The sequence below is a fragment of the Mustela putorius genome, unplaced genomic scaffold (assembly GCF_011764305.1).
Source record: "Mustela putorius furo isolate JIRA1106 unplaced genomic scaffold, ASM1176430v1.1 tig00000095_pilon_pilon_pilon, whole genome shotgun sequence".
In the NCBI taxonomy this organism is placed as follows: Eukaryota; Metazoa; Chordata; class Mammalia; order Carnivora; family Mustelidae; genus Mustela; species Mustela putorius.
Window position 1 is genome coordinate 15,453,213 of NW_025421280.1, and position 23,162 is coordinate 15,476,374.

Consider the following 23,162-nt stretch of genomic DNA (forward strand, 5'->3'; position numbering starts at 1 on the left):
GTGGAGCTTCCTGTTCTCTCTTTATTTAACACGTTCCCCCTTCAGGATTTCAGCCCTGAGGAGAGAAAACAGGACATTTGTGTCTGATCCCTCCCTGCTCCTTCCCTCTCTGCCTTCAGCTTCATTCATGGCAATGAACCAGATTTAGATCTTCCTTCTTTCAGACTGGGGTCGATTCTCTTTGGTCATCTTCTAAATTCTTTCTACCAATGGTTTAAAATACACTCCCTGATCAAGTGGACTAAACCCCATTCTTGATATATTAATGAACATAATAATATAAGAACTTTAGAAAATCTCCTTTCTCTCAACAAAGTGCAGCTTTTCCAGATTTGTTGAGGAAAATTCAGTTTTGGTAGTGAAGCAACATCAAGGCTTTCTTTCTCCTTGTAATTCTATTAACGTAGTCTTAATCCCCCCAAGGCAATGTATGCCTCAGACAACCAGGAAGAAGACTGCAGACTTGAAAATGCCACACACACACACACACACACACACACACAGAGCATAGTCCTATATTTATGCTATGTTTTCCGCCCCCTCTGTTTTTGGCAACAGTTGAATGGCAACTTCTCATTATTTTTGAGACATTTTGCTGTATCTTGTACTGTTTTGCTACATATTAAATATTTTGTTAGTCTTGAATAATTCATCTATTTTACAGATGATCATTTGCTAGTCCAGAATGTTTTATATATTTTATATGACATATAAATATATTGTACTTTACTTAGGTAAAAAAAAAAAATGTAAGATTTAAGGCAAAATATTTATTTAGCATAATTTATTATAAGTAACAAATATATTTATAATAATTACTTTTAACTCATCATGTCTATAAAGGATTATATAGGTGTCCGTTTTAGAAAGTACACATCCTAGCTGCATATATTGTTCCCAAACAGGTTGTGGCTCCTAAGAAAGCCCGCTTAACAGAAGCTCAGAAGTCCTTAGCTGAGATAATGGAGCTTTTGAATCAGAAGAGAGCAGAATTAGCAGAAGTAGAACATCATTTGGAAAATTTACAAACAACATTTATTGAGAAAACTGAGGAAAAGGCTCGTTTAGAAGACCAGGTGGAACTCTGTGCTAAGAAACTTGAAAGAGCCTCAAAACTAATTGGAGGACTGGGAGGAGAAAAATCAAGGTCAGATTTCTACTTATTTTAACAACATTTAAGGGTTGAATATGTTACTGTCTTTGAGTGTTTATTATTTATTTTTAAGTGTCTGGTTTAGAATGAGGGCATTCAACAAGGCACCTGGCCAGGCTTCTCCCAACAGAATATCAGTGTCAAGGATGGTGTTTGCCACTTGTTTCCAAATTTTTTATAAGGCAGATGATAATTTTAAATCTACATGGTGAGTGTGTTGGGGATCATTGTATATTTCTTTCCAATTTTATGTGTTTTCAAATTTTTTCATAATAAAATGTTTGCCCGGGGTTGAGGGCAGGCAGAGTAGTGGATATATGACTCACTGTCTTAAAATTTATTTCAAAGAAGATATAACCGGACTGATCTGAGTAAAACAGTTAGCTTTATCCTAATCTATTGGTATTAGCCAACCAGCTATCTCATTTATTAATTATATGTGTTGGGTGAATAGCATGAAATGGTAATAGGCCTTTGACAGTACTTTGTAGTGCAGATTAAGTGATTTTGAAATGCATTTTTTTATTGTAAAGACTTCATGAAATGGAAAGAATACTAACCTTAGCACCAGTATGCCAGCTTTTATACAACTTAAATGGAATTTTTAGTAATGAATTAGTAATGAATTGCAAGTGTTTTTATGTCATACGGACTAACAATAAATACTGAAGCAAATAGCAGGGCCACTAAGCCAAATAAATCATCCTGAAGAAAATCATTAGACAAAATGCTGGCATGTTTTTGTTTTTGTTTTTTTCCTTGCTTGTTCTGGAGGGTCGTTTTGCAAGAAATGTCTAATAATCTAATAACAAAAGGTGGATTGTCATTCATATAGCACAGATATATTATAGCACTTCTTTTATAGATAGGAGTCCAACATTTCATGGCTTTTTGTTATAGAATTTGGACCAGAAGTCCCTTACCCTTTCTATTACTGTCTTCTGTCATTCTCTGTGTTGAGGCTCTTTTGCCTTTGGTTGATCTCACAGATGGTCTCAGGCTGCAGATGACCTTCAGATAATATATGAAAATTTGACTGGTGATGTCTTAGTATCAGCGGGAGTAATAGCCTATCTTGGTGCTTTCACTTCTGGCTTTCGACAAAGATGTACAGAAAACTGGAGCAAGTTGTGCAGGGTAAGGATTTATATTTTATAAGTTTCCCTTTGAACATTCAAAGTATGTTTTAGGATATTATGGAGGAAAAATGGTAATAAGGATGATGAAGAGAAGAAATCACTGAAAGTATGGGGTCTTGTTTTTTCTTCTTGCTTGATCAGTAAAATACTTTCATAGTCCAACTTTTAATTCAGTTTTTTCTACTCTAGAGTTAAATAATATCTGATGACAAATCAATAATTTAAAAATATTTCAACCAACAAAATGAAATAAAACATTAGATATTTATTTCTTACAGGAGAAAAAAATTCCATGTTCAGAGGAGTTCTCATTGAGTAAGACTCTGGGTGATCCAGTAAAAATTAGAGCTTGGAATATTGCCGGATTGCCAACAGATACTTTCTCCATAGATAATGGAGTGATTGTTAATAACTCCAGGCGTTGGTAAGGAATAGAAAGTATTTTTCAATTATTTTATCTGAAAGTATTTAAATGTAGAGAAAAGTTGACAGGATTTTAGAGTACGCACCCACACACCTACCACCTCCTAGGTTCTGCAGTTAACATTTTTCTTCTGCTTTATCCCATACTTATCCATCCCTCTATCCATCTATCAACTCGTCCTTTTCATACACTGCAACATAAGTTGCAAATGTAGTTATACTTTTCCCCAAATGCTTCAGCATGCATATCATTAACTTCAGTTGTTTTTGTTTGTTTTTCTTTTGATGTAGAATTCATGTATAATGAAATACACAAGAGTTAAGTATACCACTCATGAATTCCAACAAAAGTGTAGACTTGGTACAGATACAGAACATTATTAACATCCAGGAGGTTTTCTTATGTCCCTTCCCAGTAAATCCTTACTCTTACCCCACAGTAAGAAATTATTACTCTGATTATTTTCCATCACAGGTTAGCTTTGCCTATTCCAGAACTTCATATATACAGAATCATACTATATATACTCTTTTGAGTAAGGCTTCTTCCACAAAGCACAAAGTTCCTATTTTTTGTTGCTGAGTAATATTCCATTGAATGGCTATATCACCATGCATTCTCTTATTGATGGACACCTGGGCTCTTTCCAGGTTTTGGCTATTTACCTTATGTGTTTTAACTAGGTATTTCTACGTGTTTTAAAGATACTCTAACTTGGTCATTTATGCAATTTCACAGATATCTTTTTAAATTGCTATCATTGATAGTGTGATAACTATATGAACTTTACAAATGATTTTATTATCCTTTTATTTATATCACTTTGAAAAACTTCAACAATTACTCTTATTTGAGAAATCATTTACTATAAATGATTATCCATGTTGTGATTTAATTTTAAGTCTTTTCATGGGACTATATCTCATATGTATTAATACCATTGAGCTCTTACATTCATGAGGTACTTCTGTAAGTGCCCTATAGTCTCAGAAATTCCTGAGTTAGACATTACTTTTATTCCATTTTATAGATGAGGAAATTGAGGCCTGGAGTGATTTAACAATTTGAAATTTAGTAGATAACTGAGCTAAAATGGTGGACTCAGAATTTTAATCTAGGCCATTTAACTTCCAAATCCTTGTTTTTAATTACTGTGTGAAGTGCATGGAATAGGATATTACATTCATTACCTTTAAAACTGTAATGGAAATTTTAGTCGTCTTGTGGAATATGAAACACGTATAAAGAAATCTTACATTTTGAGAGTCTGAGTTATTGTTTGTTTATATTCTTTGAAAACCTTACTTCAAGACATCTAAGCTTCCTTTATATTGACAATATTGTTTTAATAAAATAAGGATGTGTATGATCATATTTTGAGTGTTTATCCTCTCAAATTTTGCTTGAGTGTGAACATCCTTAGATTGAGACTTCAGATAATAAATTTATCATAATCTGAGAAAGTATATTCAGCTATTCAAAAAAATATGTTCTATGGTAGGGCAGGGAAAGTTCTACATAACAGAATATTATACTCCAAGTTTTTAGAATTCTGTTTTAGAACTCCTTTCAATGCTTTGGTGGCTATTCAGATTTTTAAAATTACAGTTCAGAAAATGCTGTTGGTCTATATATATCTTTTTTTTTTTAAGATTTTATTTATTTATTTGACAGAGAGAGATCACAAGTAGGCAGAGAGGCAGGCAGAGAGAGAGAGGAGGAAGCAGGCTCCCTGCTGAGCAGAGAGCCCGATGCGGGACTCGATCCCAGGACCCTGAGATCATGACCTGAGCCGAAGGCAGCGGCTTAACCCACTGAGCCACCTAGGCGCCCAAGGTCTATATGTATCTTAATTAAAATTTGAAGAAACCAGAGGTTTCAGGGTCATATGTAAATTGAGGACAACAATCTGTCAATTTCTGGCAGAAAGGCTCTCCTAATAAAGTAATATTCCAATAGAGTCACCCTTTCCACCTGTTCTTTGTAGACCAGCTGGTCCACAGACCATGGGCTGGTTGACTTTTAAAGGATTACTCTCTGTCCTTATAGTTCAAATTTCAGTTCTTGCCACTTGAGCCCAGTCTAGTCATCTATGGCTGTCATCCTTGTTAACACTAATATAAGTGGCCACAGAGGTTTAGTCTCCTGTCTGTAACTCCTGACAGAAAAACCCAGTAATGTACCTAATGTTCACTCTTTTGGTTATTCTGTCTTAAGTGTACCGTAGACTGTCATAAGTGTACCTCAGAGAAAGTTTGGGCCACAAGGCCTATGGAAGGTGAAAATTGGTCTGTTTTCTGTCCTTTGGGGTGTAGGAACAATCTTCTGTGTTATTCTCTGCACAGCTGCTTCATTAGTTTATCTCTAATGTTGACGTCTGTCTCTGTTCCCCTGTGCATATGGCTGTTCACTATGGAAGCCTCAGTTCCTAAGTTCACAAAACACATCAGTTGAAAAGTATAGATTAACCAGGACCATCAAGTCAAACTTCAAGTTCCTGTGACAGAAAAAACTGATTGGCTTAGCTTGGGACAAATATCCACCCTAGGTTTAATTACCTACGGCTTGGTTCCAAGCCATTATAGTAACAAACATGGGTATTGGAGGTCAACATATAGTTCTCAGAGTCATAAGCTGGGAAAACAATGTACTTTTTGAAATTAGGACTCTCATGCTTGCTTCTTTTTTGTATCTCTGGGTATGATAAAAAGTAAGAATCTAATTTTATTTTACTTTTTTTTATAATGGTAGCCATGTACCCCAGCACTGTGTCACTGTTTATTGAGGTATTCATCCTTTCCTCATGGAATTATAATACTACCTTTGGCCCTTTAGTGTTTCTTTCATGTGTTTGTTGGCCATCTGGATGTCTTCTTTGCTGAAATGTCTGTTCATGTCTTCTGCCCATTTCTTGACTGAATTATGTGTTCTTTGGGTGTTGAGTTTGATAAGTTCTTTATAGATTTTGGATACTAGCCCTTCATCTGATATATCATTTGAGAATATCTTCTCCCATTCTGTTGGTTGTCTTTTGATTTTGTTGACTGTTCCTTTACTGTGCAAAAGGTTTTGATCTTGATGAAGTCCCAGTAGTTCATTTTTGCCCTTACTTCTCTTGCCTTTGGTGATGTTCCTAGGAAGGAGTTGAGGTGGCTGAGGTCAAAGAGGTTGCTGCCTGTGTTCTCCTCAAGGATATTGATGGACTCCTGTCTCACACTGAGGTCTTTCATCCGTTTTGAGACTATTTTTGTGTATGGTGCAAGGAAATGGTCCAGTTTCATTCTTTTGCATGTGGCTGTCCAATTTTCCCAACACCATTTGTTGAAGAGACTATCTTTTTTCCATTGGGCATTCTTTCCTGCTTTGTCGAAGATTAGTTGACCATGGAGTTGAGGGTCCATTTCTGGGCTCTCTGTTCTATTGATGAATGTGTGTTTTGGGGCCAGTACTATACTGTCTTGATGAGTACAGCTTTGTAAAAGGGCTTTAAGTCTGGAATTGTGATGGCGCGAATTTTGGCTTGCTTTTTTAACATTCCTCTGGATATTCAGGGTCTTTTCTAGTTCCATATAAATTTTAGGATTATTCGTTCTATTTCTTTGAAAAAGTTGATGGTATTTTGATAGAGATTGTGTTAAATATGTAGATTTCTTTAGATAGCATAGACATTTTCACATTGTTTGTTCTTCCAATCCATAAACATGGAATATATTTCCATTTCTTTGTGTCTGCCTCAACTTCTTTCATAAGTACTTTATAGTTATCTGAGTACAAATTCTTTGCCTCTTTGGTTAGGTTTATTCCTAGGTATCTTATGGTTTTGGGTGCAATCGTAAATGGTATCAACTTCTTAATTTCTTACTTCTGTCTTGCTGTTTATGTATAGAAATGCAACTGATATCTGTGCATTGATTTTATATCCTGACACTTTATGGAATTCCTATATGAGTTCTAGCAGCTTTGGAGTGGGAGTCTTTTGGGTTTTCCACATAAAGTAGGATCTCGTCTGCAAAGAATGAGAGTTTGACTTCTTTGCCAAGTCAGATGCCTTTTATTTCTTTTTGTTATCTGACTGCTGAGGCTAGGACTTCTAGTACTATGTTGAATCACAGTGGTGATAGTGGACATCCCTGCCATGTTCTGACCTTAGTGGAAAAGCTCTCAGTTTTTGCCCTTTGATAATGATATTTGCTATGGGTTTTTCATAGTTGGCTATGATGATATTGAGGTATGTACCCTTAATACCTACACTGTGAAGAATTTTGATCAAATTCCCTTGGAAAGCCATCTGGCCCTGGGTTCTTATTTGTTGGGAGATTTTTGATGACGCTTCAGTCTCCTTACTGGTTATGGGTCTGTTCAGGTTTTCTATTTCTTCTGGTTCAGTTTTGGTAGTTTATATGTCTCTAGGAATGTCTCCATTTCTTCCAGATTGTCAAATTTGCTGGTATATAGTTGCTCATAATATGTTAGTATAATTGTTTGTATTTCTTAGGTGTTGGTTGTGATCTCTCCTCTTTCATTCATTATTTTATTAATTTGGGTGCTTTCTCTTTTCTTTGTGATAAGTCTGGCCAGGTGTTTATCAATCTTACTAATTCTTTCAAAGAATCAGCTCCTAGTTTCGTTGATTTGTTCTACTGTTCTTTTGGTTTCTATTTCATTGATTTCTGCTCTGATCTTTATGATTTCTCTTCTCCTGCTGGGTTTAGGCTTTCTTTGCTGTTCTTTCTCCAGCTCCTTTAGGTGTAGGGTTAGGTTGTGTACTTGAGACCTTTCTTGTTTCTTGAGAAAGGCTTGTACTGCTATATACTTTCCTCTCAGGACTGCCTTTGCTATATCCCAAACATTTTGAACAGTTGTGTTTTCATTTTCATTTGTTTCCATGAATTTTAAAAATTCTTCTTTAACTTCTTGGCTGACCTACTGATTCTTTAGTAGGATGCTCTTTAGCCTCCATATATTTGAATTCTTTTCAACTTTCCTCTTGTGATTGAGTTCCAGTTTCAAAGCATTGTGGTCTTAAAACATGCAGGGAATGATCTAATTTTTTGGTACCAGTTGAGACCTGATTTGTGACCCAGGAATTGACCTATTCTGGAGAATGTTCCACTAGAGAAGAAAGTGTTGTATTCTGTTGTTTTGGGATGGAATGTTCTAAATATATCTGTGATGTCCATCTGGTCTGGTGTGTCATTTAAAGCCTTTATTTCCTTGTTGATCTTCTGCTTAGATGATCTGTCCATTTCATTGAGGTAGTCTTAAAGTGCCCTGCTATTACTGTGTTACTGTTGATGTGTTTCTTTGGTTTTGTTATTAATTGGTTTATATAATTGGCTGCTCCATGTTAGGGGCATAGATATTTAAAATTGTTAGATCTTCTTCTTGGACAGACCTTTTAAGTATGATATAGTGTCCTTCTTCATCTCTTATTATAGTCTTTGGCTTAAAATCTAATTTATCTGATATAAGGATTGCCACCCCAGTTTTCTTTTTATGTCTGTTAGCATGGTAAATTGTTTTCTACCCCTCACTTTAAATCTGGAGGTATCTTTGGATCTAAAATGAGTTTCTTGTAGACTGCACATCAGTGGGTCTTGTTTTTTTTTTTTATCCATTCTGATACACTGTATCTTTTGATTGGGGCATTTGGCCCATTTACATTCAGGGTAACTATTGAAAGATATGAATTTAGTGCCACTGTATTGTCTGTAAGGTGACTGTTAATTTACATTGTCTCTGTTCCTTTATGGTCTGTTACTTTTAGGCTCTCTCTTTGCTTAGAGGACCTCTTTCAATATTTCCTGTAGAGCTGGTTTGATGTTCACAAATTCTTTTCATTTTTGTTTGTCCTGGAGGCTTTTTATCTCTTTTTCTATTTCTAATGACAGCCTAGCTGGATATAGTATTCTTGGCTGCATATTTTTCTCACTTAGTGCTCTGAATATATCATGCCAGTCCTTTCTGGGTTGCCAGGTGTGTGTGAATAGGTTGCCAATCTAATATTTCTACCGTTGGGTTGCCAGGTGTGTGTGGATAGGTTGCCAATCTAATATTTCTACCGTTGTATGTTACAGACCTCTTGTCCCAAGCTGCTTTCAGGATTTTCTCTTTGTCACTAAAACTTGTAAGTTTTACTATTAGATAATGGGGTATAGACTTATTTTTATTGCTTTTTAGGGGGGTTCTGTGTGCCTTCTGGATTTTGATGCTTGTTCCCTTTGCCAAATTAGGGAAATTCTCTGCTGTAATTTGCTGCAGTATACCTTCTACCCCTCTCTTTCTTTCTTGTTCTGGAATCCCAATTATTCTAATACTGTTTTGTCTTATGGTATTACTTATCTCTCAAATTCTCCACATCCTCTCCAACACATGTTGTTTCCTGTCTTGCTAATTTTTGCCATTCTAACTGGTGTAAGGTGGTATCTCAATGTGGTTCAAATTCTCTCCTTGTGGTCCAGTAGTAGTTTCTCTCTCTTTTGCTTAGCTTCTTTATTCTCTATCATTTGGTCTTCTATGTCACTAATTCTCTCTTTTGCCTCATTTATCCTAGCAGTTACAGCCTCCATTTTTTATTGCACCTCATTAATAGCTTTTTTAATTTTAACTTGGTTAGATTTTAGTTCTTTTATTTCTCCAGAAACTGTTTCTCTAATATCTTCCATGCTTTTTTTGAGCCCAGCTAGCACCTTGATAATCATGATTCTGAACTCTAGTTCTCACAGATAACTAATGTCCATATTGATTATGTGCCTAGCCATTGGTTGTGCCTCTTGTCCTTTTTTTACTGGTGAGTTTTTCCTCCTAATCATTTTATCCAAGAAAGAATAGATGATTGAGAGAACAAAATACTAAAAGGGTAAAAACAACCCCAGAATAATATACACTATCCAAATCAGAAGAGACCTGAAACTGGGGGTGAGGGGAATGGAAGGGAAGAAAAACAATATAGATATAGATATAGATATAGATATAGATATAGATATATTTTAGACTGGCGAATAGAGCAGAGCCACACACGTGATTCATTTTGGGTGTATTTTGGTCTGTTAGAAGAAACTACCTCCCAAAATTTTAAAGAAAGAAAAAACATATATATACAAAAATAAGGGTAAACATGATGAAAGGATAGGATATGACTATTAAGATGAAAATTTTAGAAGACTCTAAGAAAGGAATTGATATGATAAGAAGTTGGTTGAAAAAAGAAAAGGAAAGAATGTGGTTGGGCTGGAGACTAGAACAAAGCTATGTGCTAGATTTAGGGTATATTTTTATCTATTAGAAGAAATTGTATCCCAAAATTTTAAAGAAAAAAAAACCCTATATGTATACAAGAAATAAGGTTAAGTTCAATGAAGGGATAAAATATGACTATAACAATGAAAATTTTTAAAGATTTTTTAAAAGGTATTGATAAAATAGTTTTAAAATGTTAGATAGGAAAGAGGGAAAATTTTAAAAAATAGAATAAGAAAAAAAATTGTTTTTAATTTAACTTTGAAAGACTAATGGATCATGGGAAAAAGCCATGAATTCTATGTAGCTTTTCCCTAGCTCTGGAGTTCTGCAGTTCTCATTGATCAGTGAACTTGGTCTTGGGTGCATATTCTTGCTGATCTTCTGCGGGAGGGGCCTGTTGCAGTGATTTTCAAATGTCTTTGCCGGAGGCAGAATTGCACCGCCCTTGCCAGGAGCCAGGCTAAGTAATCTGCTTGAGTTTGCTCTCGGGAGTTTTTGTTTCCTGAATGCTTTCTGTATAGCTTTGGAGGATGGGAATGAAAATAGTGGCCTCCCAATCTCCGGCCCCAGAGGACCCAAGAGCTCAGGGCCCCACTCCTCAGTGTGCCCTCAGAGAAAAGCAGCCAGTTACTCCCGTCCCCCTGGTCTCTGGCCGTACTTCGTGCTCACCCAGCTTGTCACCAGGTGTTTCTATCTCTGGTGCATGGGCCTATTTGGAGTCTCCAAACAGAGCAGTCTCCTGCAGTGTGCTCCTGCACCATTTCTCCCAGAGGATGAAGGAGGGTGTCTCCCCAGATCTACTGCTTGTGGGGTACCATCTCAAAGAGCAGTGGCCTGACTGTGCCTCAGATCATGGTTTAAGGTAACCCTGAACTGAGAGCCCACTCCTTGGCTCAGTCCCTGCAGCTGGCTTCTCTGCTCTGATACCTGGCTGCTCTGTGACACTCAAACACCCCTGGTCTTTCTGTGACCCCACAGGTCCTAAGACCACACTGTCCCCATGAGGGCTCCACCCCCATTTAGTCTCTGGAGCGATGTCCCTCAGTGGAGCAGATTTCTAAAAGTTCCAATTTGGTGTTCTGTTGCTCTTTCACTTGCCAGGAGCTGGCCCCTCCTCCCTCCATAGTCTATCTTCCCATCGCTTCAGATTCACTTCTCCTCATATCCTACCTTCTGGAGAGTGGTTGATTTTCTGTTCCTAGAATTGCTGCTCTTCTTCTCTTTTATCTCCTATTGAGTTGGTAGGTGTTCAGAATGGTTTGATAACTATCTAGCTGAACTCCTGGGACCTGATGATATCCCAGTCTCCTACTCCCCTCCATCTTGTTCTAACATTTGTGTTATCTAGGATTCTGTTTCTGTTAATTTCTTTGTCTCCTGAGAATGTTTAGGCATTTTTTTCCCTTGCTTATTTAAATATCTCATAATATTTGCTTGAATGCCAGGTATCATGGGTCTAACAATGGGGACTGAGCTAAATGGTATTAGCCACTGGAAATGGGCATGTCTCTTCTTCAGCCATGCCTTTAGTGCTTGAGTCAATCTTATCATGAGTTGAGCTATCTCCTGGAGTAAGCGATTTCTACTAGGCAAATGTTGGTAAAGGTATTGTGTTTTTATCCAAAGAGATTTTCTCACCCCTACCCCCAAAATCTGTAGGGGTTGAGTTTTTCATTTCTCCAGCCCGAGCTGCAATTCTGCTTTGTCCTTACTTTGTCCAAGATTCCTGAGAGTATTACTGGTCCAATACATGTTAATTTCTCAGCTTGGAGTTTCTTGGCTCACATACTGTAAACTTGTACCCTAAAACTGCATGAACTATAAATCTATGGCTACATATTCTCAGGAGATCTTTTTCTCAGCTGGATGTAAGACAGGAATAAAAAAACTTCCTTCATGTCTCCTTATGCATTGAGTTGAGTTTTTTCTATCTGTGGTTTCACCAAGCCTTTTGTGGGTATTAGCTTAATGCAAGGGTCTCAGTTCTAGCTTCCTGCTGCATACACACTCAAGGAGCCCCTAAGTTATTAGAACTGACAGTCTCCCCAAGGCTAGTGTCATTTCAGCCCCCATACTTCCTGTTCTGGAATTCAATTTTGCCTGTGTTTCTGGCACCTGTGTTTTTCTATACTTATATTTAATGTATTTATGTATTATGAATGTCTGCCACCCATGTATTTTTAAAATGTCACATTTTCTCTACCAGTACTAGGTGGTAGGATTTTTTGGTTATTTAACCAGTCATGCTGCTAGAACCATAGTTCATAATGAATCCTTACTGTGCTTGTTCATGATTTCTAGAAGTTTGTTTGTTTATAATATGGTATAGTGATTGAAGCAGTGCAGACTCTAGTGTCAGGATGTTTGAATTCAAATTTTCCCCTATCACTTTCTATCTTGAGATTTGGGTAACTTATTTGACCTCTCAATGCCTTAGATGCCTCACCTGTAAATGGGGATGATAACAACTCCTACATTATAGAAATGTAAGAAAGTGCCTAATACACAATAAGTGTTCAATAAATGTTAGTTTTTAAAAATAATTATCATCTTCAAATTACTCATTTTAGTGTCTTTATCTCAAAATCTGACTCTCCTTACTTTTTAACCACAATGAAAATACTTTGCTGCTTTATTAACACACCATTCTGGCTACTTAACAGCAACATTTTCTCCAAAATTACTTCCTCTGCCAGAAGCATGGGTGGGTAATGCTTTCTAATTCAGACTGCCTATGGATCTCAAATGTAGGCTAGCTTTACTGTTATACTATGCCTGAAATACAAACACTATGGCAGGGCCTCATCTCTCTGGATGCAGTTCGATTTTCCATTTATATATTTAATATTCACATATTTCCATTTATATATTTAATATATATTTAATATCCATATATATTTAACATTAATTTATATATTTAATATTCAATTTTCCATTTATATAGTTAATATTCACATAGGAAATTGAATGTCTTTTAGAATAAACAATAATCTCTAAACATTGTATTATCCAGAACATTAATTTATGCATTACTAAGAATATTGATTAGCATTAAATGTTAATTTACAAAAATTGCTACTCTTTGCAAGGGTATCAACAATACTATATTTTTCCTGTAACACGGATATATAAGGAAGAAATCAATAGATTTAAACAGGGCCTTGTAAGGTACTAAAAGCATTTCATCTATTCAGTTTTTAAGCAGCTATATGCAAAGTAACTTTCTCATTTCCAGAACACTTTCCCACTGTTTGCTGTGATAGCAAAAGTAAATTTTGGGGCACCTGGGTGGCTCAGTGGGTTAGGCTGCTGCCTTTGGCTTGGGTCGTGATCTCGGGGTCCTGGGATCGAGTCCCACATCGGGCTCTCTGCTCAGCGGGGAGACTGCTTCCCTCTCTCTCTCTCTGCCTGCCTCTCTGTCTGCTGTGATCTCTCTCTGTCAAATAAATAAATGAAATCTTTTTAAAAAAAGTAAATTTTAACTAGTATCTGGACTTTTTTGTATTTTTAATAGGATTTCAGTACAATTTGAGCTGGGAAAGAAAGCAACCAGTCAGCTACTAATTGAATTGTTTTTCTTTTCCAAATTTTTATCTAAGTTCCAGCTAATTAATATAGAGTATAATAGTTTCATGTAGAATTTAGTGATTCATCACTTCCATATATCACCTGGTGTTTATCACAAGTGCACTCCTTAATTTCCATCACCTATTTAACCCATCCCCCCTACTTCCCCTCCATTTCTCTGACTCACTTATTTCCCTTAGCATAGTACTCTCCAGCACTATCCAGGTCATTGCAAATGGCAAGATTTCATTCTTTTTCATGGCTGAATAATATTCCATTGTGTATAAATATTTCATCTTTTTTATCCATTCATTAGATAGATGATGGGCATTTGGGCTCTTTCCATAATTTGGCTGTCTTTGATAATGCTGCTATAAACATCAGGGTCCATGGATCCCTTCGAACCACTATTTTTGTATCCTTTGGGTAAATACCTAGTAGTGCAACTGCTGGAATATAGGGTAGTTCTATTTTTAACTTTTTGAGGAACCTCCTTACTGTTTTCCACAATGACTGCACAAGTTGGCATTCCCACCAGCAGTTAAGAGGATTCCTCTTTCTCTGCATCCTCACCAAAAATTGTTGTTTCCTGTGTTGTCAAATTTAGCCATTTTGACTAGTGTGAGGTGGTATCTTATCATCATTTTGATTTGTATTTCCCTGATGATAAGTGATGTTGAGCATTTTTTCCAAAGACATGTATGTCTAATCGTGTCTTCTACCCATGTTTTGGGAGGCATTGAGCCTTATAAATTCTTTATATATTTTGTATACTAGCCCTTTATCTGATCTGTCATTTGCAAATATCTTCTCCCATTCTAAAGGTTACCTTTTAATTTTGTTGATTGTTTCCTTCACTGTACAGAAGCTTTTTATCTTGATGAAGTCCCAATAGTTTATTTTTGCTTTTGTTTCCCTTGTTTTAGGAGACCTATCTAGTAAGAAGTTGTGACAGCCGATGTCAAAAGCCGATGCTTTTGTTCTCCTCTAGGATTTGGATAGTTTCCTGCCTCATGTTTAGGTCTTTCCTCCATTTTGAATTTATTTTTTGTAATGTGTAAGAAAGTAGTCCAGTTTCATTCTTTCCCATGTTGCTGTCCAGTTTTCCCAACATTTGTTGAAGAGACCATCTTTTCTCCATTCTTTTCTGCTTTGTCAAAGATTAGTTGACTATATAGCTGTGGGTTCATTTGTAGGTTTTCTATTCTGTTCCATGGATCTATGTTTCTGCTTTTGTACAGGTGCTATACTGTCTTCCTTACTACAGCTATAATATAACTTGACGTCCAGAACTGTGATGCCTCCCACTTTGCTTTCCTTTTTTAAGATTGCTTTGGCTCTTTGGGGTATTAGTTTCAAACAAATTTTAGGGTTATTTGTTTTGGCTCTGTGAAAAATGCTGATTGTTTTGTCTTTGGAAAGGAAAGGAAAATTTTTAAAGAGATTTTGTGTTTTGTTTTTGGACAAAGGAAAATGGGATTTTATCCCTAGAAGTTGAAACAAAAAGACAATGTCTGAGAAAGCCAAAACAACTTACTAACATTTTTAAAAGATGATTTAATGCACTGTACTGAATATAAAAGGAACCTAAGGCAGTTAGTATCATCACTGAGGAAGAGGAAAGCTGATCGTATGTTCGATATCTTCAACCATGAATTATTTGTTCTTGAACAGAAAGCCTTTACCATAATTACATAGAAAAATTTATTAAATAGATCTCAAATATATACCAGACAAAATTTGGAAATTAGTTTATGGCTCTACTCAAACCTGAGGAAATCCATTAGAGGCTGGTGGATCTCTTATTTTAAAATTTTATCGCATGTAGCACTGGGTGTGGTGCAAAAATAATGAATACTGTTATGCTGAAAATAAAAAATAAATTTAAAAAAATAAATAACTTTATTTTTATATTATATTAATAGATGTCATTTATTAAAATTACCATGAAGATCAGGCATTATATTGGAAAGAGCACAACTTAGAGGTTCACAAGATTATACTTCTGACATGGAACTAGTTTTGGAACCTTGGACAAAGTACTCCCTGAGACTGAATTTCCTCATTTCAAAAATAAGTGACTGGGGCCTCTGAGTGGCTCAGTTGGTTAAGCCTTCAGTTCAGGTCATGAATCCAGGGTACTGGGATGGAGCCTGCATCAGCCTCCCTGCTGAGGGGGAACCTACTTCTCCCGCTGCCTCCTGCTCCCCCTGCTTGTACTCTCTCTCTCTCTGTCGAATAAATAAATAAAATCTTAAAAGTGAATAAATGAATGACAATAAAACTCCTTTTTAGTTTTCTCTCAAAGGACTCTTGTGAAGATTAATCCTGATAATGTATGTGAAACACTTTGCTTTTGTACAGATTGATGGTGTTTGTTATTTAAATTACATAATTAAAAAAATTAACATCTAAGTATTCCTCTCAGAATGTCTCTTATTATATTCTAGGCCTTTAATGATTGACCCACAGGGTCAAGCCAATAAGTGGATCAAAAACTCTGAAAGAGAAAATCAGCTTAGTGTTATTAAGCTATCCGATTCAGACTATATGAGAACATTGGAAAACTGTATTCAGTTTGGAACTCCACTTCTATTAGAAAATGTTGGCGAAGAACTGGACCCCTCTTTGGAGCCTTTACTACTTAGACAAACTTTTAAACAAGGTACCAGTTAATTAATAGTTGCTAGAACTGAAAGATGGTTCAATGGTCTTTGAGGCAAGAAAGTCACTATATAAATTTAAGTATAATATTAATAACTCAGAACTTCTGTGTCGTCATTATATGTGAAAAGAAATTTAGAACAAGTATCAGGAAAGAATTTTGGTCAGATAGTCTAAAATAAATATCTTGCCTTCTGTTCATTATGTTAACCACTGTTATCTAGACTGTTACTCAGTAGAGAACATAAAGAAGTTGAGGCCAGCCTGAAATCTCTTTGTCTTGTGACCATGGAGTCACAAAGTCTGTTATTACGAATAGTAATGGTTAATGTGACTAGCGATGACTTTAAGTAAACATTGCCCACCTTAAGTCTTCTGCTTATAAAAATTTTATCGTGCCACACTCTAGTACTTCTTTTTTCTTTGCTCAGCTTTTAGTTTTTATTTAAATTCTAGTTCATTACCATATAGTGTAATATTGGGTTCAGGAGTAGAATTTAATGACCCATCACTTATATATAACCCCCAGTGTTCATTACAAGTATCCTCCTTAATACTCGCCACTCTTTAGCCCACCCTTGGCCCACCTTCCTTCCAGTGACCCTCAGTTTGTTCTCTGTAATCAAGAGTCTCTTATGGTTTGCTTCCCTCTCTTTTTTCCCCCTTCCCCTATGTTCATCAGCTTTGTTTCTTAAGTTCTATGTATGAATGAAAGCATGTTATTTGTCTTTCTGACTGACTTGTTTTGCTTAGCATAATACACTCTAGCTCCATTCACATCATTGCGAATGGTAAGGGTTGAGGGTTGAGTAGTATTCCATCGTATGTATAGACCACATCTTTATCCATTCATCAGTTGATGGACATCCAGGCTTTTTCCATTACAAATTCTAGTACTTTTAAGAGTTTCAGTCGTATATAAATCATGTTGGAATCATGATTGAGAATTGATAGAGGAGGTAAGATAAAAAGGTATCTTAATTTGGAAGTCTCCAGAGAAAATGTCTTATGTCACCCCAGAATGAATGAGTCCTGATGTATAATTGCTTACTTGCCTCTATGACTTTGTCACATCTCTATTCTATTTTAAATTACTTTGGGACCCTTTACTTGTAACCTAGGAACAGCCTTAACAGAGGGAGGGGCTATACAACTTTGGCTTACTTACTGTGCATTTATTTTCTGAAATATAGGTGGCATTGATTGCATCAGACTTGGTGAGGTCATTATTGAATATTCCTTTGATTTCAAGTTTTATATCACCACAAAACTGAGAAATCCACACTATATGCCAGAACTGGCTACAAAGGTGTCTTTACTCAATTTCATGATAACTCCAGAAGGACTTGAAGATCAGTTACTAGGTATTGTTGTTGCAAAGGAGAGGTATGTATTTTCTTATATGCTTCCAGATGGTCTAGAGAGGAAAATTTGTAGGCCATTAATACTTTTGTTATGTGATTATTTCAAAACCTTATCAAATTTTATATTTTGTTATTATAAATATATAGTCCTTTAAAATAGCCATCCTTGGGGTGCCTGGGTGGCTCAGTTGGTTAAGCATGTCACTCTTGATTTTGGCTTGGGTCATGAGATCAAACCTCACTTCAGACTCCATCCTGAGTGTGGAGTCTGCTTCAAATTCTCTGTCTCCCTCTCCCACTGCCCCTCCCCTCTGCTCATGTGCACACCCTCTCTCTCTCAAAAGGGAAAATTGCCATTCTATAAGTAAGTTGTAAGTTGTAAGTCAACCATGCTATACTGGACTCTTAGTATGGGTAGTAGGATTCAGGTGACAAATCATGACTTCTGACTTGTATCTGATTGTTTGAGCCAAAAAAGTTCACCCAGGAGAATCATGGGTAAGTTTTATTATTTTTTCACTCTTTATGTATTTTTTTTATTACTAACATGTGCTATTTGTGTGTGTGTGTGTGTTATGTTTTTTTTAAAAAAATAAAAGATATTAAGATAACCTGATACAGATACTAGTAAAGAATTACTTCCTGAAGGAAATCTCTGATTCCACTTGGAGCTTAACATAACATCAAGCAGTCTATTACATGAAATCAAATTATAAGTGAAATTACACAATCATTAATTTTGTTACTTCCAATATATTAATCCTACTTGCATAGTATCCAAGACACACCATGTCCTAACAAATTCTATAACATGCTAAATTATGTTATTTTGAAGTTTTATACTATCTTTGTGAAGTTGTTAAGTGCCAGTTTTATCTTTTATTTGTAAAGACAATTGTATGACAAGTCATCTTTTTTGCTCTTGTGGAAGACATGGTGAAAATAACACTGTGACAAAGCCAAGGAGTAGATAAGAAGTTGACTATTGTGTTTATTCTCCAGTTCCTATCCTCACATAACCATCTCAGCCATATGGATAAACTTAACACATTCTTGGAGTTACTGTGGTACATGTTTTTGCCACATTTTACATATATACAATTAGTGATCATTTTTTTGCTCAGATTTCTCAAATTATCATTTGTATGGAATTAACTTTTTTCCTTAGGATAAAGTTTGTGTTACATATCTTAGTTTGTGTTACATATCTACACAGATATTTAAATGTCTGCAAAATTGTGATATCTAGTATTTAGATATGAATTTAAATAAAGTACTATAAATTTAGATTAAATGTTTCTATCATTTTAGACCAGAATTAGAAGAGGAGCGAAATGCCCTTATTCTTCAGTCTGCAGCTAATAAGAAGCAGCTAAAAGATATAGAAAAGAAAATTTTAGAAACACTATCATCTTCAGAAGGGAACATTTTAGAAGATGAAAGTGCAATTAAAGTCTTAGACTCTGCTAAAATGATGTCCAATGAAATAACAAAGAAACAGCAGGTGAAAAATCCTAGCAACATTTTTTAAAAAAATGTTTTTATTTAAATTCAATTAGCCAATTATCATTTGTTTTTGATATAATGTTCAGTGATTCATCAGTTCAGTATAACACCCAGTGCTCATCACATCACGTGCCCTCCGTAATGTCCATCACCCAGTTACACTGTCCCCGCCCCCACCTCCCTTTCTGCAACCCTGTTTGTTTCCTGGAGTCCAGAGTCTCATATGGTTTGTCTCCCTCTGATTTCTTCCCATTCAGTTACCCCACCAATCCCTGTTGTCCTCTGCACTATTTCTTATGTTGCATATATGAGTGTAACCATTTGATAATTGTGTTTCTCTGATTAACTTATTTCACTTAGCATAATACTGTCCAGTTCCATCCATGTTGATGTAAGTGTTAGATATTCATCCTTTCTGATAGATGAGTAATATTCCATTGTATATATAAATGACATCTTCTTTATTCCATTCATGTGTTGAAGGGCATCTCGGCTTCTTGCAGTTTGGCTATTGCGAATGTTGCTGCTATGAACATTGGGGTGTATGTGCTCCTTCTTTTCACTACATCTGCATTTGGGGGGTAAACAACCCAGTAGTGCAGTTGCTGGGTTGTAGGGTAGCTCTATTTTTAACATCCTGAGGAACCTCCATACTGTTTTCCAGAGTGGCTGCCCCAGGTTGCATTCCCACCAGTAGTGTAAGAGGGTTCCCCTTTCTCCATATCCTTACCAGTATCTGTCATTTCCTGACTTGTTAATTGTCAACACTGATTCTTTTTCAGTTTCCTTCCAGTATAATTTTGGGGAAAGTTTGTTTGCAAGAACAGAAGCCTATTCAAATTACCTCAAATTAGAAAAATACAAGGGCAACATAAGGAATATAGTCAATGATATTATAATGGTGCCCTATACTGACAGATGGTAGCTACACTTGTGATGAATATAGCATAAACTTATCCAATCACTATGTTGTATGCCTGAAACTAATGTATCATTGTGTGTCACTAGACTGAAAAAAATATGCAAGGAGCATTTTATTTTTCCAATTATGGAAGTATATACAGGCCTCAAGAATAATTGGAATGTTTCTATGCTCTTTGTCCCTCTTTAAGACTGAGTAGTCCTCATCTGTACCTCTCTGCTCCATAAAAAATCTAGTGTCGCCTGTAAAACTATTGTATCTGTGCCTTCATACATTTGTCTTGAAGGTAGAAACCAAATTTGGTTCCATTATTTTTTACTAGCGGGAATGCCCAGTACCACTTGACTTCAGTTTCTGAAGTCTTAAAGTTCTAATTCCCTGGGAGAAAAATTGATTTAGTTTGTCTTGGGTCCAGTTCTATCTCCACCTCCTGACTGACTCAGCTACAAACAGGATCATTCAGTATAAACATGATACATGGGTGCACTCATTCAGCAGTGTCTGCATAGCGTGTCCAAAGAAGGAAAAATGGTGGATAAATCCTCTACACATTTTTCCTATAGAATAGCAATCTATCAGATCAAGTTGTCAATTGGAAAGCTGTTACCTTGGATAATTTTTTTTCTTTTGGGGTTGAATATTAGCTAACACCCATATTATAAGTTAAACATATGAGAAGTTAGTTTTAAAAGGTACTCTTGGTGCAGCCACTCTGGAAAACAGCATGGAGGTTCCTCAAAATGTTGAAAATAGAACTGCCCTATGACCCAGCAATTGCACTATTGGGTATTTACCCTAAAGATACAAATGTAGTGATCCAAAGGGACACATGCACCCGAATCTTTATAGCAGCAATGTCCACAATAGCCAAACTATGGAAAGAACCTAGATGTCCATCAACAGATGAATGGATCAAGAAGATGTGGTATATATACACAATGGAATACTATGCAGCCATCAAAAGAAATGAAATCTTGCCATTTGCAACAACATGGATGGAACTAGAGCGTATCATGCTTAGCGAAATAAGTCAAGCAGAGAAAGACAACTATCATATGATCTCCCTGATATGAGGAAGTGGTGATGCAACATGGAGGCTTAAGTGGGTAGAAGAAGAATAAATGAAACAAGATGGGATTGGGAGGGAGACAAACCATAAGTGACTCTTAATCTCACAAAACAAACTGAGGGTTGCCGGGGGGAGGGGGTTTGGGAGAAGGGGGTGGGATTATGGACATTGGGGAGGGTATGTGCTTTGGTGAGTGCTGTGAAGTGTGTAAACCTGGTGATTCACAGACCTGTACCCCTGGGGATAAAAATATATGTTTATAAAAAATAAAAAATTAAAAAAAAAAAAATAAAAGGTACTCTTCATGTCTAACCGCATCAGCTAAGAACTATTTCTGAATATCTGCTTTGCCAGACTTTGAGCTGGGTTCTGGTGTGCGTGTTGACATCATAAACACACGTGTACATATGCTCTCTTTCTCCCTCTCTCTGACCTATTAAAATAAGGTGAGTGACATTAGTAGACACATGTCAGATTCAGACAAGAAATAAGCAAAGATTGACAGTTCTGGTATTTCTGAAACAAAAAACAAAAAACTTTAAACTATTTTTCATCCATTGTTCTCTTCCCTGTCTTCTTCAACCTTCTCTCCCTCCCTAGTTCTTTCCTTCCTTTCCCTTTCTTTCTATCCAACTTTTAGCATAATAAAGCATTTTCTTATAAACCATGCCTCTATGACCTTGCAATTGCACTACTAGGTATTTACCCCAAAGATACAGATGTAGTGAAAAGAAGGGCCATCTGTACCCCAATGTTTATAACAGCAATGGCCACAGTCACCAAACTGTGCAAAGAACCAAGATGCCCTTCAACGGATGAATGGATAAGGAAGATGTGGTCCATATACACTATGGAGTATACATCCTCCATCAGAAAGGATGAATACCCAACTTTTGTAGCAACATGATCGGGACTGGAAGAGATTATGCTGAGTGAAATAAGTCAAGCAGAGAGAGTCAAGTATCATATGGTTTCACTTATTTGTGGAGCATAACAAATAGCATGGAGGACATGGGGAATTAAGAGAAGGGAGTTGGGGGAAATTGGAAGGGGAAGTGAACCACAAGAGACTATGGACTATGAAAAACAATCTGAGGGGTTTGAAATGGCGGGGGGTGGGAGGTTGGGGGAACCAGGTGGTGGGTATTATAGAGGGCACGGACTGGATGGAGCACTGGGTGTGGTGAAAAAATAATGAATACTGTTTTTCTGAAAATAAATTAATTTATTTAAAAAAATACCGTTATGCTGAAAAATAAATAAATTAAATTAAAATTTTTAAAAATGCCTCTATAATTTTATCATTTAGTTTGGGGTTATTGTCTTAAATATAAAATTTATTATATGAAAAATACATAATTAAAAAGCATATTTTCTATTTATCTGGACTTTTCTCTTCTAGATTGCGGAAAAAACGGAACTCAAAATAGCGGAGTCTCGAGAAGGCTACAGAGCCATTGCCAAACATTCATCAGTCTTATTCTTCAGCATTGCAGACCTGGCTAACATTGATCCCATGTACCAATACTCTCTCACCTGGTTTGTCAACCTTTATATCAACTCCATTCATGACAGGTAAACATTCCCTAGCTTCATTCATCCTCTTTAGGTTGGACTTTCACCATCCTTTCCATAAAAAATACATAACTTTTTTCTTACTATGTAGTATGTATTCATTATAGAAGATTTAAAAACATGGAAGGTTGAAGGGCATCTGGGTGGTGCAGTCAGTTAGGCATCCGACTCTTAGTGTTGGGTCAGGTGGTGATCTCAAGATGGTGAGATTGGGCCGCATGTGGGACTCTGAATTCAGTTTGGAGTCTGCTTGAGATTCCCTCTCTCTCTCCCTCTCCTGTTCCCTCTCCTGTTCATGTTCTCTCTCTCTCTCTAGAAACAAACAAACAAAAAAAAAACAAAAAAAATTTTTTTTAATATGGAAGAGTTAAAAGAAAGGGAAAAAGAAAGCCCCCTTTTATTCTAAGTTTTGTTTCTCCTCTACCCAAGAAATATGCATAGAAGGATTAGCTTTAGTCCTTCCCCCACCTCCTTTAAATATTTTAATATGGCACTTGACTTATCCATGCTGGCAACTCCAATACCGTTCTCTACCCT

At 36.3% G+C, this 23,162-nt stretch overlaps 1 protein-coding gene across 4 annotated transcripts in view; it reads left to right on the top strand.

The window, feature by feature from the left end:
* Positions 1–23,162, top strand: part of DNAH12 (dynein axonemal heavy chain 12) — a 220,384-nt gene that overhangs the window by 150,368 nt on the left and 46,854 nt on the right. For all 4 annotated transcript variants that reach the window (XM_013053186.2, XM_013053167.2, XM_013053173.2 and 1 more), the window contains 7 exons: positions 906–1,147; positions 2,143–2,290; positions 2,571–2,716; positions 15,976–16,190; positions 17,383–17,575; positions 18,865–19,057; positions 22,453–22,625. In XM_013053186.2, the coding sequence (XP_012908640.1) occupies positions 906–1,147; positions 2,143–2,290; positions 2,571–2,716; positions 15,976–16,190; positions 17,383–17,575; positions 18,865–19,057; positions 22,453–22,625 (1,310 nt within the window). The remainder of the gene's footprint in view (positions 1–905; positions 1,148–2,142; positions 2,291–2,570; positions 2,717–15,975; positions 16,191–17,382; positions 17,576–18,864; positions 19,058–22,452; positions 22,626–23,162) is intronic.